Genomic DNA, 12,016 nt, shown 5'->3' with positions numbered 1-12,016 from the left:
GGGAGAAGGGAGAAGGGAGAAGAGGAAGAGGAAGAGGAAGAGGAAGAAGAAGAAGAAGAAGAAGAAGAAGAAGAAGAAGAAGAAGAAGAAGAAGAGGAGGAGGAGGAGGAGGAGAAGGGCCACCGTTGGTACTGTCCCTGAGGTCACATTGACCTTGGGCAAATCTCCCTTCCCTAAGGGTTTGCTTCTAATCTATATGCTAGAGAAGCAAGCAAGGAAACAAACCAACAAAATGGATCTGGGTGAAGCTATGCCTCCCCCAGGGTGTGCTCTTAGTCCGAGGGCTGGCATCAAGGCTGAGGAAGGACAGGCTGGGTGGTTGGAATGCCTCAGGACTTGAGGTGTCCCCCAGATGGCTGCAATGTTTAGCCTCTCCCTCTGCCACTGCTTGGCGTTCAAGGTCACTCAAGGTCACTTGAATGCTCTGTGTAGCCACCACCCCTGCTCACCTACCTGTCTGGAAGTCTTTCTGCCTCTTCATCATCATCTCCAATATCCATGACAGGGGGAGTTCCCCAGCTTGAGAGTATGTCTGGCTCAAGGGAAGGGAAGGAGGGAGATGGATGGGCAGACAGACACAGCATGGGGTAATATATTCTACTGAGTGTCTTTCAAACCAGTGGTAAAGCATATGGTGACTGCTTGGCTATCCTGAACCTCACATCCTTCCGTCTGTCTGTTCCACGCTTGTTGGAAATTCTTCCCCTGCTTTTCATGGATGCCTAAGCCCTGGATCTGCCTCTTCCTGGGGTCGAAGGTGATCACGATGAAAGAAAAGTTTCTGAGGATGCTTTCTGATTGTCCAATGCCGCACACAAACCAGCAATGACTGAAGCCAAGGAGAGGGTGACCTCCAAAACCCAAGGGTCAGGAGCACAGGATGTGTCAGGCTTCTCCCACGGCTTGCTACAAATGCAGACAATGACCAGACATGCTGTATCTAAGCCTGCCACTTCTGTGAACCACACAAAAACAGAGGACCAGTGTGGGAGCGATGGAGGCACATGGGGAGCTGGGCAGCGGGCTGGGCAAGTCCCACTATCATTTGCAGTAGCTTCGATCTGAGGGTCTTCTGGTAATCTTAAAGATGTAGAAACTCACTCATCCAAAAAGATAACACAAGGCATATGGCACCAGCCTTCCCATAAGGCTGGAAGAGATTCAACTTCCTAGCTCAGTTTGGGAGGTGGGACGTGGTCAGCCTGCTGTGTTATAAGCAGAAATGATATTACCCAATTCTTTCTAGGGTCTTCCATTTTGCCCATCCTTCCTACCTATTGCCAAAGTAACTCACCTACTACCAGGAACAGGAAGAGAGGATTGCTTCCTTGTCTTCCTTGACTTCCTTGTGGAAGCATATTTGTCACAGGACCCTAAAGAAGTTGATGGAACAATGGAGCATCAGGAAAGCCCTCGCACACCTGTCTGTTCCCAGCTGGTGCAAAGGAGGGAAGGATGAAGGATGGGTTCTTGTTCTCTCTCTTCCTTTTTAGGCTAAGCCTGTTTGGGTGTGTCTGTAACTTATTGCCACTAGAGCAAGTTAAGGAAGGGATGGTTTATTTTGGCTCACGGTTGAGACAACCCACACACATTGTATCCTCTGGCTATGAATATGTGTCCCTGTATTCTCAATTGTTAATTGATGTGCCACAGGCTAACAAGACAAACAAATGTTTGTCTCAAGCTGCCCAGGGGGAAGGACAGTAGCCCCCCAATGCCAACTGGGTGAGTCAGGAGTGTGGCTTTTTGCATACTAAAGAGCTGGCAGCTTGAGCTGGGACCGGAGACAAGAGGTAAAAGGAACAGAGAGAAACAGAGGCAGGAGACAGAAGGAGAGCTTCCAGGCTGAGGCTAGGCATCTGGGGTTCATTCTGCTCCCTACAGGCTGCACAGAGCATGTGGAACCTTCTACACACACACACACATGCATATGCACACACGTGCATGAGCACACACAGACACACAGACACAGACACACACACACACACACACACACACACACACACACACACAGCATCATCTCCAGCAGGTACTTCTGAGAAGGCTCATGTAGGCCTGCAGGACATGGCTTGGGAGAGTTGAGGCGTCTTCCCTTAGCTCTGCCACCAGCCATGAAGAAGCCCTGGGCAAGCTTCTTCCTCTGCACAGAAGGCAGTTGAGTTACCGCTTGGAGGCCTGCCAGGCTGTTGAAAAAGGACAGGTCCAGATGTGAAGTGGAGCAGAGGGAGGCACCCTGTGCTGCTGGCCCACTCTGGGAGGTGATTTGGCAACATCCAGTCCCATCCTTCAGCAAGGAGGGGAGAGAGGATAAAACCCACCACATAGATGCACAAAGAAACCATCTAAGGCTAGTCACCAGGTGTTGGACCTTGAGCCAAGATCCAGTAGGTAAGGCATTTCAGAAACTTCATAGACCAGGAAGCCTTATACTCTCTCATACACTTTATAGACATGCACAGTAAGGGGTTAGAAATCTTACATAGGCAGGCCAGAGAGAAGGCTCAGTGGACAAAGGGGCTTGCTGCTAAGCCAGATGAACCAAGTTCGATCCCCAGAACACACAGAAGAAGAGAACTGACTCCCATCAGCTGTCCTTTGACCTCCACATGTATAGGTCATGAAACATACGGATGCAGCTGCATGCCCCCCCCCCCCATACATAAATACAATCAAACATTTAAAAATATTTTAAAAGAATTTGGGAATAAGATTTCTTGGGGGTGGAGGTTGTGGGACCTGTTGATCACACCGTCTTCCTTCCAGAAGGGAAGAGCAGGGGTCATGTCTGACTCTTTCCAAGGCACATGGAGAACGTAGCATGTGCTCCCTGGATTTGTGGGATGTGGCTGGAAATTACAAAGGCGAAAGAGAGCAGCTCTCTGTCAATTGCCCAGAAAAGGCTGGTGTCAGGAGTGAGGTACAGACATGACCTCTGAACAGAAGTGAGTGTCCGTGAAAGAGAACCAGAGTGTATGACCTCAGTTCCTGCCTAGCAGTACCCCCCCCACCCCCCAGCTTCAGATGGGGGACCCTCATCCCTTAAACATGAAGCCTTTTCTTAGTTCCTAAGGCTGCAGAGATGTCAGGGTCTTCCAGGAATCCTTGAAGGCTCCCCTGAGCACTCAGGTTGTGCAGATATCCCCACATAGGCCACTCAGTGGAGTAAGAGATGGCTTTTCTCCTCCACACAGTGCTGAGAGCAGAAAAGATGGACTGTATTCTGTTATCTTGCCACTAGGTGGCAGAATGCATCTGAAAGTGGCGCTGTCCGGGTAAGCTGGAAGTTCTGTTCTGCCCAAATTTAAAGAGATGTTAAATACCACTACAATTTTCAACGTATGGATGCTAAGACACTTACTTGTTTTTTTTTTAAATAAATAATTTATTTTTTATTTTATGTGCGTTGGTGTTTTTACCTGCATGTATGTCTGCGCCAGAACCCTGGAACGAGTTACAGACAGTTGTGAGTTGCCATGTGTGTGCCGGGACTTAAAGCCAGGTCCTCTGGAGGAGCAGCCAGTGCTCTTAACCTCTGAGCTGCCTCTCCAGACCCCACCTATGTGTTTTTTAAGCCTAGAAAACAAATTTGTTCTTACGTCTGCACAGAAGATTCTTTTTATTACATCCTTCTCCCCGGCTTCCTGAATCCAAACAGAGACGAATCAGCTCTCTGGCCACAGGATGAGGGAGCAGTGGTAAGCCACCGCTGTGTGCTATGTTAACAATAAACAAATACTATCTATAAAGCTAACACTAGACCATTTAAATATGGTACCATAGCAATAGTGCTACTTAATACTATTTATAAACAATTACTTTATATTTAATGCTGTGATTGTTGGATTAATATATATGTAATGTTATAATTATCTTCATAGCTAATAAAATATAGAATAATATTATGGATATATATATATCCAAAATATGAGACATGTACATTTCCCCTTGATTTATAAGTTGGTTGTATTTTTATACGTCAAATGTCCCCCCACCCCACAGGCTTTGAATTCCTGATCCCTAGCTGATGTAGGGATTGCAGAAAGTTCTAGAAGTTTCATGGATGGAGCTTCACTAGAGGCAGCGGTCGCTGAAGGTGGTCCCTTAGAAGGCCAGTGTCTCTGGTCTCCTCTTTCTTGCTGTTCTGTTTCCTGACTACCAGACAATGAAGATGCTTCTCCAATTCCCTCCCTTCATCATGGCATTCTTCCCAAATGCCCAGAGCCAAGTGACAGCGGCCTGAAGCCTCTGACATCATGACCTAAGTCAATTTCTACCTCCCTGAGGTGGTTTCTATGGGGTATTTAGTCCTGATGATGCCAAAGGAACCATATGCAAGTTGCCATGGGCCTCTTCTCCTTCCTTGATACCTAATTATCCCTTCAACTGTCAATTAAAAGTGACCATTTTGCCAATATTTATACAATAAACTAACAGTTGGGCTAGGTTATTAAGGCAAGGAATTAAGCCAATCCCTGAGTTGTCTCGGCTGATGAAGGCTTCCACACACACTATATGCAAAAGTGAAATCCATCTGCAAGGGCCCCCACAGGAGTGACCCCTCTGATGGAGAACAGAATGTAATGTGGACCCTATCTAATTTTAACTTTTTTAAAGATTTATTTATTTTTTTATTTACATGAGTACACTGTAGCTGTCTTCAGACACACACTAGAAGAGTGCATTGGATCACCATGTGGTTGCTGGGAACTGAACTCAGGACCTCTGGCAGAGCAGTCAGTGCTCTTAACCCCTGAGCCATCTCTCCAGGCCTAAATATTTTAATTTACATACGTTCAGAGACAGAGGTCAGTAGGAAATCCACTTTTCAGATTTTATTTCCTTATAGAATATATTTGATAAGGATACATACAAACAGCTTCATCTCGAGTCACGTTATTTTCTGGCGCCCTGTCCCCTCACGGCAGGCTAGAGATGGCAAGGAGTACGTCTTCGATGTCGTCCTTCATCACCGTAAACAACCAGTGCTATAGAGTTCAGATAACTCAACTCACTTACTTGCTTAAACAAGTTTACAAAAAGAAATCTCACCATCCGTCCTTACGTCTGTTTGTGATTCTTCTCTTTAAAAATCCAAGATACAGTCCCCAATGTAAACAATCAATTCAATCTGTCACACAAAGGGTAAGGCCCTCTTGACACCTTAGGATGCCTACGTTCTACTGTCAGAGCATAGTTTCAGTCTGTATGCTGCGTGCTGTCCGTGCACAAGAGTCAGTGAAGGAGACCATCTTACACCCAGAGAGCCTCAGAGGTGCTGCACTCTGAAGAGACTCTCTCTCCATTTTGACCTACTTGGTTGGGTACAAATGTAGTGTCTAGAGCACACACAGCAAGGCTCAGCCTTGGGCATTTTATCGTAAGTTGTTAAACCCTATACGAGGACAATACCGTATCATGCCATTAATACACAGAGAGTGGTGGCTAAATATCTCGCCATGAATCAGGGCGCATGAAGAGAATTGGGGTGCAGTTTGTGGAGGTGCTGAAGAAACTGGCTGTGTCCCCAGGCAGGACAGTCTAACCAGAGCATGGAAGCACCCATACGCCCATGGAAGCTCAGGGGTTCTGTAGTACAAACTGCTTGACCAGGGAGAACACAGCACCTTTCTTGCCAGCCTCCCAGAGGGAGGAGTTAATGGGATTTTAGTTACATGGCCAAGGAAAAGTCTGGCATTTGCATTCCTGATTCAGCTGGGCAAATCAGTTACATAATTTATCCTTTTAGGACCAATTAGTCAACAACGACCCCAGTTCCGTTCTTCATTATCATAAATATCTGACTTAGCAAGGTGAAGCAGTGAAGACTATATACAATATTTTAAAAGGCATTCTGTGACCATTTTTGAAGAGTTCATAGAAAAGTGTCTATAAGGATACACCAGTCCCTTCTGTTGATGCCGTGTAAACCTTGGGAACTTCCTTTACCCAACATGCATTCTATCCTGCCCTATATAACAAAAGTGGACGCAAAACCGCTTATCTGGTATGACACGCACTGGCTCCCCAACTAAGGTAACTGGTAGAGGGACAGTTTTCCTGAGGTTTGTTAAGAGTCTGTAGACAAAACAGAAATCACAGTGACCAAGCGGAACGTGAGTCTGTCTCCTCGGGTTCCCACGGGGACTAAATGACCCGCCACTGCATGATGCTTGTGTCTTTCCCACCCGTGGAGATAAGGTGGCTGTCTTCACAGAGGAAGTCCACATTGGTGACGTGGCTGCTGTGTCCACTGTAGATGTGGCTTGGAGCCTGGAAAAGCATGACAAGGAGAAAGGCTTAGGCAGAGGTGACTGTGGCTTCAGGAAACGCTTGAGTTCTAAATCAGTCTGAGACTCCGTTACTGTCTGTCCCCTTGTAAGCTGCTCTTGTCTGCGCACCCGCTTTGTGTGTGAGACTTGAGGTGGGTACAGAAATAAGCCCCTGGGACAGAGACTAGCACACGATAGGCCTGAAATCAAGTATGGGCAGTCTTAGAGGGCTGCACCAGGCATGAGCCAACCCTACAGTGACACTAAGCAGGGTGAGAGACCGGGTCTTCTGGCTGAAAGATGTTCAGTCTAGACATGGGGTCGGTTAGCTCAGCAGAGCTGGCGTGAGCATGGGGAGATAGGGAGTAGGTGTGTGTGTGTGTGTGTGTGTGTGTGTGTAGCCTAAATAGCTGCAGAGGTAGACATACCAGATATAAAAAGTTTTGTAGGCCACATCTGGGTTGAGGTCTCCCCAGGGTAGTGGGGAACCCTAGAGGTTTCAGGCAGCAGGTTAGCAGGGTCATCTGCTGGTCGCCCTCACCCACAGTTCATTTCCATCTGGTTTTTAGACAGGTCAGACCATCGGTCCACGCCCTGTAAGAAGAGTGGTGAATGGCCAAGGCCTTACCCTGAACTGGGAGCACGGGTACGAGAAGAGGTGCACTTTGCCGAAGTCATCTCCTGTGGACAGGAGCTTCTTCTCGTGGGCCCGGCAGACGGCGTTGATGTCTGTTCCATCGGAGCCCTCTGGCCATACCCCTGGAACAGAGCACAGACAGCACTGGAAACCACAGAGCCACGGCACGCAAAAGCTGGTCACCAGAGGGCCACGAAAGAGCCACACAAAACCTGGTCACCAGGGGGCCACGAAAGAGCCACACAAAACCTGGTCACCAGGGGGCCACGAAAAGAAAACCACCGTCCGTCTGCGCTTTAGAATCGAGAGCCCTGTGAATGCTCGCTCGTTTCAGGCTCCTGCCTCTCTCTAGCTCCTGGCTGCAGTGCACCCAGCGTCAACTTTGAGAAGCCCTGCAGCGCTTCTAGCAGCTGTGCTAAGTCACACAGCCCCAGCAGCGTCCTGAGCTGCCTGCCTCCACTGGGGCCCCTCTGGGTGCAACGGCACGTACCCGCTTCCCTGCTTGTGAAGTGACACCTTTCCATGTAAGTCCCTGAAGTGCAGGATACCTTGAGGATAGAGGCACTGTGTCCTGGGAGAGGCTTTTGGTTGAGAGCTTTGTATATTAGGGGGCTGAGTGTACGCCCACTCCTCAGTAGGCAGAACACCAGGAAGTAGGGAGACTCTACACTGAGGGGACTTAGGAATCCCTACCAATTGCTCAGACTGTAGCAACTAACTATAAGTTACTTGTGAATGTAACAAGATGAGCTTTGAAAGAAGTGAAAATTTTAGGCTTAAGGGTCAAAGAATAGAATTACCTTGCAAGCAGTAAGTTAAGCCAAGTGTTGTGTGGTTCGTGTAGGTACGACATCATCCACAGAACCACTGGGGGAGGGCTGTCCTGTGCCTTGGGAAGAGTTAATCACTCCCTCAGCCTCCCCACCTGGCCTGAGTCTGGAAGCTGAGGAGATTGTGTGTCATGGCCCCAGGCAGGGTCAGAGCTGATGGACAAGACCAAAAGTGGGGCCCTGGTTCGAGTCCCGGCATCTCCATCGCAGCTCACAACTATGGGTAACTCTAGTACCAGTGGGGAAGCTGATGCGCTCTTTGGTTTCCATAGGCACTGCACATACGTGAAGGCAAAACGCTCATACCCATAAACAATTAAAAAGAAATCCTTAAAGACTGAAGGAGGTGTGGTCTCATTCGCTAGAGCACATTCAAAGTTCAAAGGCAGTGACATACGCGGACCCCTACCAAAGACATGGAATCCCAAGGTGCAGGTATAGGTGGCCCACTCGATGTCCCGCGTGGTTTCCACACTCACGACTTGCTTACAGGCAGATGGAACCCCTGGAGGAAGCAATAGCCTTGTGACTTCTCAGCTGAGGCCCTAGATCTCCCTGGAGTCAGGCGGGGTCCTCAGAGCCATGCCCATCAGGGAGGACCACCCACCTTCCCATCCATGGGAGCACAGCCATGTCCATCAGGGAGGATCACCCACCTTCCCATCCATGGGAGCACAGCCATGTCCATCAGGGAGGATCACCCACCTTCCCACCCAGGGGAACACAGCCATGTCCATCAGGGAGGACCACCCACCTTCCCACCCATGAGAACACAGCCATTCCCATCAGGGAGGACCACCCACCTTCCCATAGGAACAGTGTGCATAGCTGTCAGTTTGTCTGGGAATGGGTACAAGTCTGGGTCTCAGGAGGCTCTGCCTTCCAGTATTCCATGCCCTTCTCTGAGACTCTATTCCCTCCCACCAGACTGGCTTTTCCTATTGACCAGCCTCTGGTTCTAGCCTTCTACTGCTCAATATCTATACAGGTGGAAGTGCAGACAGACAGACACCCATACACATACACACAAACAAACACACACACACACACACTCATGTCCCTCAGCGTCTTCAACTCTGAGGCAGGAAACCATTCTCAGCAAGTGCCAAGGCTTCCAGGGTGATCTGTCTGTCTGTCCAGTGAATCTCACTAGTAGCCAACATGCCTGTGTCTGGGTAGGTTTTAGACACAGGCTCATCCCCGACAGCATATGCCCCTGTGTCAGGCAGGACCCAAGGGGGAGGGTGCCCCCTCTTGGAACTGGCTATCTCTCTACCCTGCCTTTCCCAGGCTTCTTAGCAAGTGGGCAACAGCCCCAGCAGGTGTAACTTCCTCCTTACACTGCCTTCCTGCCCTCACTGGCATCTGAGCCTCTATTCATAAATTTTTTTTTATCTATAGAGAGGGATGATCCTGAAAGTGTCAGAAGATACTGTGGATCATGAGAAAGCCAGGCAAACAGCAGTGTGTGTCCTAAGTAACATCCTGGGTGGAGGCCAGAGCGTTTTCATATCCCACAATCCCTTCCGCTCTGCTCAGAGCATGGCATGCAGCAGGTACTCTGTAAATGCTGCCTTTTGCATCCTCCCTCCTCCCAGGTCCTACTTAGGCACAGAGACTCCCCCAAGACAGGCTGGAAGAAAAGGGTCCAGGGGCTTTTATTCACTCAAATGGGAGGGACTCCACAGTCTCTACCTGCTTAGGGGAGGGGTTGTGGGTACCTTTACCAGGGCTATTCATCCTGTGACCATGGGTCTGTCTCATCTCCAGGACCTCTGCACAGGGCTCACCTGGTTCTTCCCCAGGGTGGACCCCACTCTTCAACAAGGCTCCTCCCAGTCAGGAAGGCTCCAAGAGGCTGTGAGGCCAACCCCTCCATGTCCCAGAGGGCAATGAGGGATAGAGAGGGCCTCACCCCACACAGGTCCATGGGAGTGTCAGAGTGAGTGCCCTGTATAATCTAAACCCAGCCAAGCCTGCTGTCTGTTACTCACAGTAGAGGATCTCGTAGTCCCCAGAATTTGACACCAGGAATTGGGAGTTCACGGACCAGTCCAAGTGGGTGATGAAGCTGGAATGGCCCTGGGAGAGGAGAACACTGGGTAAATTTCTCTTGCCTTTCTGAGCCTGGCAGACGCTAGCTATGCCACTGCCATGAATTGTGACCACGTGAGCATCCCCAGGAAACGGAAGAACGTACGGAACACTTGCCGACCCTCGTGTACTTCCTCCCGTTGTCAGCAACCCCGTATATATAGATGCAGTTGTCATGGGAGCCGATTGCTAAGAAATTCCCGTCTGTGGAAACAGGGCAGAGGCAAATGTGACATCAGGGCGATGTCACTCATCGTAAGAGGAAAGGCTGGAGTCAGAACGATTAATGAACCATCCAAAGGGAAACATTGTTTTTCGATGTATCCTATACTGCTTTCAAAATTCTCATTTGGAAAATACCCATGGATAGAGACTGTAGAGGCTGGTAAAAGTTTATAAAATCTTTTCTTTCAAACTTCTAAATTATGATTTTTAAAGATTTTTTTATTTTTTTATGTGTATGTGTATTTTGTCCACATGTATGTTTGCATATGTATACATACAGTGGCTGAGGAGGCCGGAAGAGGGCATCAGACCCCTTGGAACTGGAGTTACAGATGGTTCTAAGTTGCCATGTGGATGCTGGGAATTGAGCCCAGATCCTTTGTAAGAGCAGCCAGGGCTCTTAACCACTGAGACATCTCTCCAGGCCCTACATTTATAATTTTATAAATAGTATAAAACCCTTCCCTACACATCCCTCTCTTCAGCCTCGCAGAGTGGAGACCCAGTTGCTTAGCCTCCGTAGCCACAGCCTTCCTCACAGAGCCCGGATGCTACAGGCTTTCCCATTGTATCTTCCTGAGGCTCCACCTCAGTGGATTCTCCTGCCTGTGTCAAAGAAGTCTGGGCTGCTGGGCTGCAGAGCTGGGGCTGAAAAGCCAGACAAGGCATTTGGTGAGGGTGACAGAGCTCTTCCTGTAGCTGCCCAACAAGCAGCTGAAGTTGATGACAGGGGACAACTAAGACAGGAAGAACGGAGCCTGGAGACTAGTCCAAAAATGCCAGCATTTCCTGAGCAGGACCAGGAGAGAAAACAGGAAGTAACAGCGGAGTTGTAGGGAGGGGTGCAAAGAATGGAGTGAGGGATGATGGGTTCCTCCAGCCAGCCTGCCACAGAAGTCCTGGCTCTTGCTGGCCATCCGTCCCTGTCCATGAAGCACGTGCAGGCTCCCTTTTGCGGCCCTCAGCCAGGCTTGCTAGACAACCCTTGGAAAGCCCCTGGCAGCCACTGGCACGCACTACCATCACTTTACCAAGTTCTGTCCCCAGAAGAGGACTGCACAGGGTGGCATGGCCTGGTGCCACCAGGAAAAGGTATTTTATGAAGTCCTAGCAAAATGGGGAGGAGGGCAAGATTGAAACAGCCTAAACAGTCTGAGAGCCGGAAGGGAGAAGGGGCAGACATATTTGCTGGGGCTGGGGGATACTACAGAAGCTGGGGTACTGGGCAGAGAATCCACACTGCTGGCTCTGGACACGGCCAGGAAGCTGGGGAAATGGAGTAAGGAATTATCTCCGCACTGACTCCGTTTGACATGATCGCAGCCCTCTGCACTGACAACCCCTACTTGGTTACTGTCACTTTCCCGGTGGCTGCTGCGGGCCAGCGCTGTACAAACTCTTCCCGCACTAAGCTGCTTGCTGCTTGTGATAACTTTATGGGGCAAGGGTCACCATCTCTGTATTCTAGAATCGAGTTAAGCACAGACGATAGAGTAACTTGTCCAAGATCACGCTGACTTCCGGAGCTGACGCTGGAACCAGGCAGCCATGAAGCCCGAGGCGAGTGAAGGAGGTACTTGTTGGCAAGCCTGGCCACCTCAGCTCCATCCCTAGGACCCACACAGTAGAAGGAGTGAACTAACTCTCTGGGAATTGTTCTCTGACCTCCACTCACCCAGTGTATGTGTGGAGGGGATGTGGGGGTGTGTGGGGGTGTTAGTGTATGCATGTATTCACACACACACACACACACACACGCGCGCGCGCGCGCGCACACACACTCCCTTGGCCACAATGGTGATCTTAATAAGAATGGTCCCTATAGACTCCTAGATTTGAATGCTTGGTCACCAGGGATTGCCACCACTATTTGAAAGCATTAGGATTAGTCGTGGCCTTGTTTGAGGCAGTGTGTCACTGAGTGTGGCCTTTGGGGTTTCAAAAAGCCCATGTCAGACTCT

General features: G+C 49.4%; 1 protein-coding gene across 1 annotated transcript in view; it reads right to left on the bottom strand.

The window, feature by feature from the left end:
• Positions 1-4,806: 4,806 nt before the first annotated feature.
• The window catches only part of Eml1 (EMAP like 1), a 117,677-nt gene continuing 110,467 nt past the window's right edge, over positions 4,807-12,016 (bottom strand). The window contains exons 18-22 of the mRNA XM_028764571.1: positions 9,937-10,034; positions 9,731-9,818; positions 8,146-8,241; positions 6,898-7,028; positions 4,807-6,270 (exon numbers count right to left, since the gene is read on the bottom strand). Coding sequence (XP_028620404.1) covers positions 6,145-6,270; positions 6,898-7,028; positions 8,146-8,241; positions 9,731-9,818; positions 9,937-10,034 — 539 coding nt within the window. The 3' untranslated portion in view covers positions 4,807-6,144. The remainder of the gene's footprint in view (positions 6,271-6,897; positions 7,029-8,145; positions 8,242-9,730; positions 9,819-9,936; positions 10,035-12,016) is intronic.

Source organism: Grammomys surdaster, unplaced genomic scaffold, assembly GCF_004785775.1.
Source record: "Grammomys surdaster isolate TR1022 unplaced genomic scaffold, NIH_TR_1.0 144, whole genome shotgun sequence".
NCBI classification, from domain to species: domain Eukaryota; kingdom Metazoa; phylum Chordata; class Mammalia; order Rodentia; family Muridae; genus Grammomys; species Grammomys surdaster.
The sequence above is the reverse complement of the archived record's forward strand: the minus strand, read 5'-3'. Positions and strand labels throughout refer to the sequence as shown.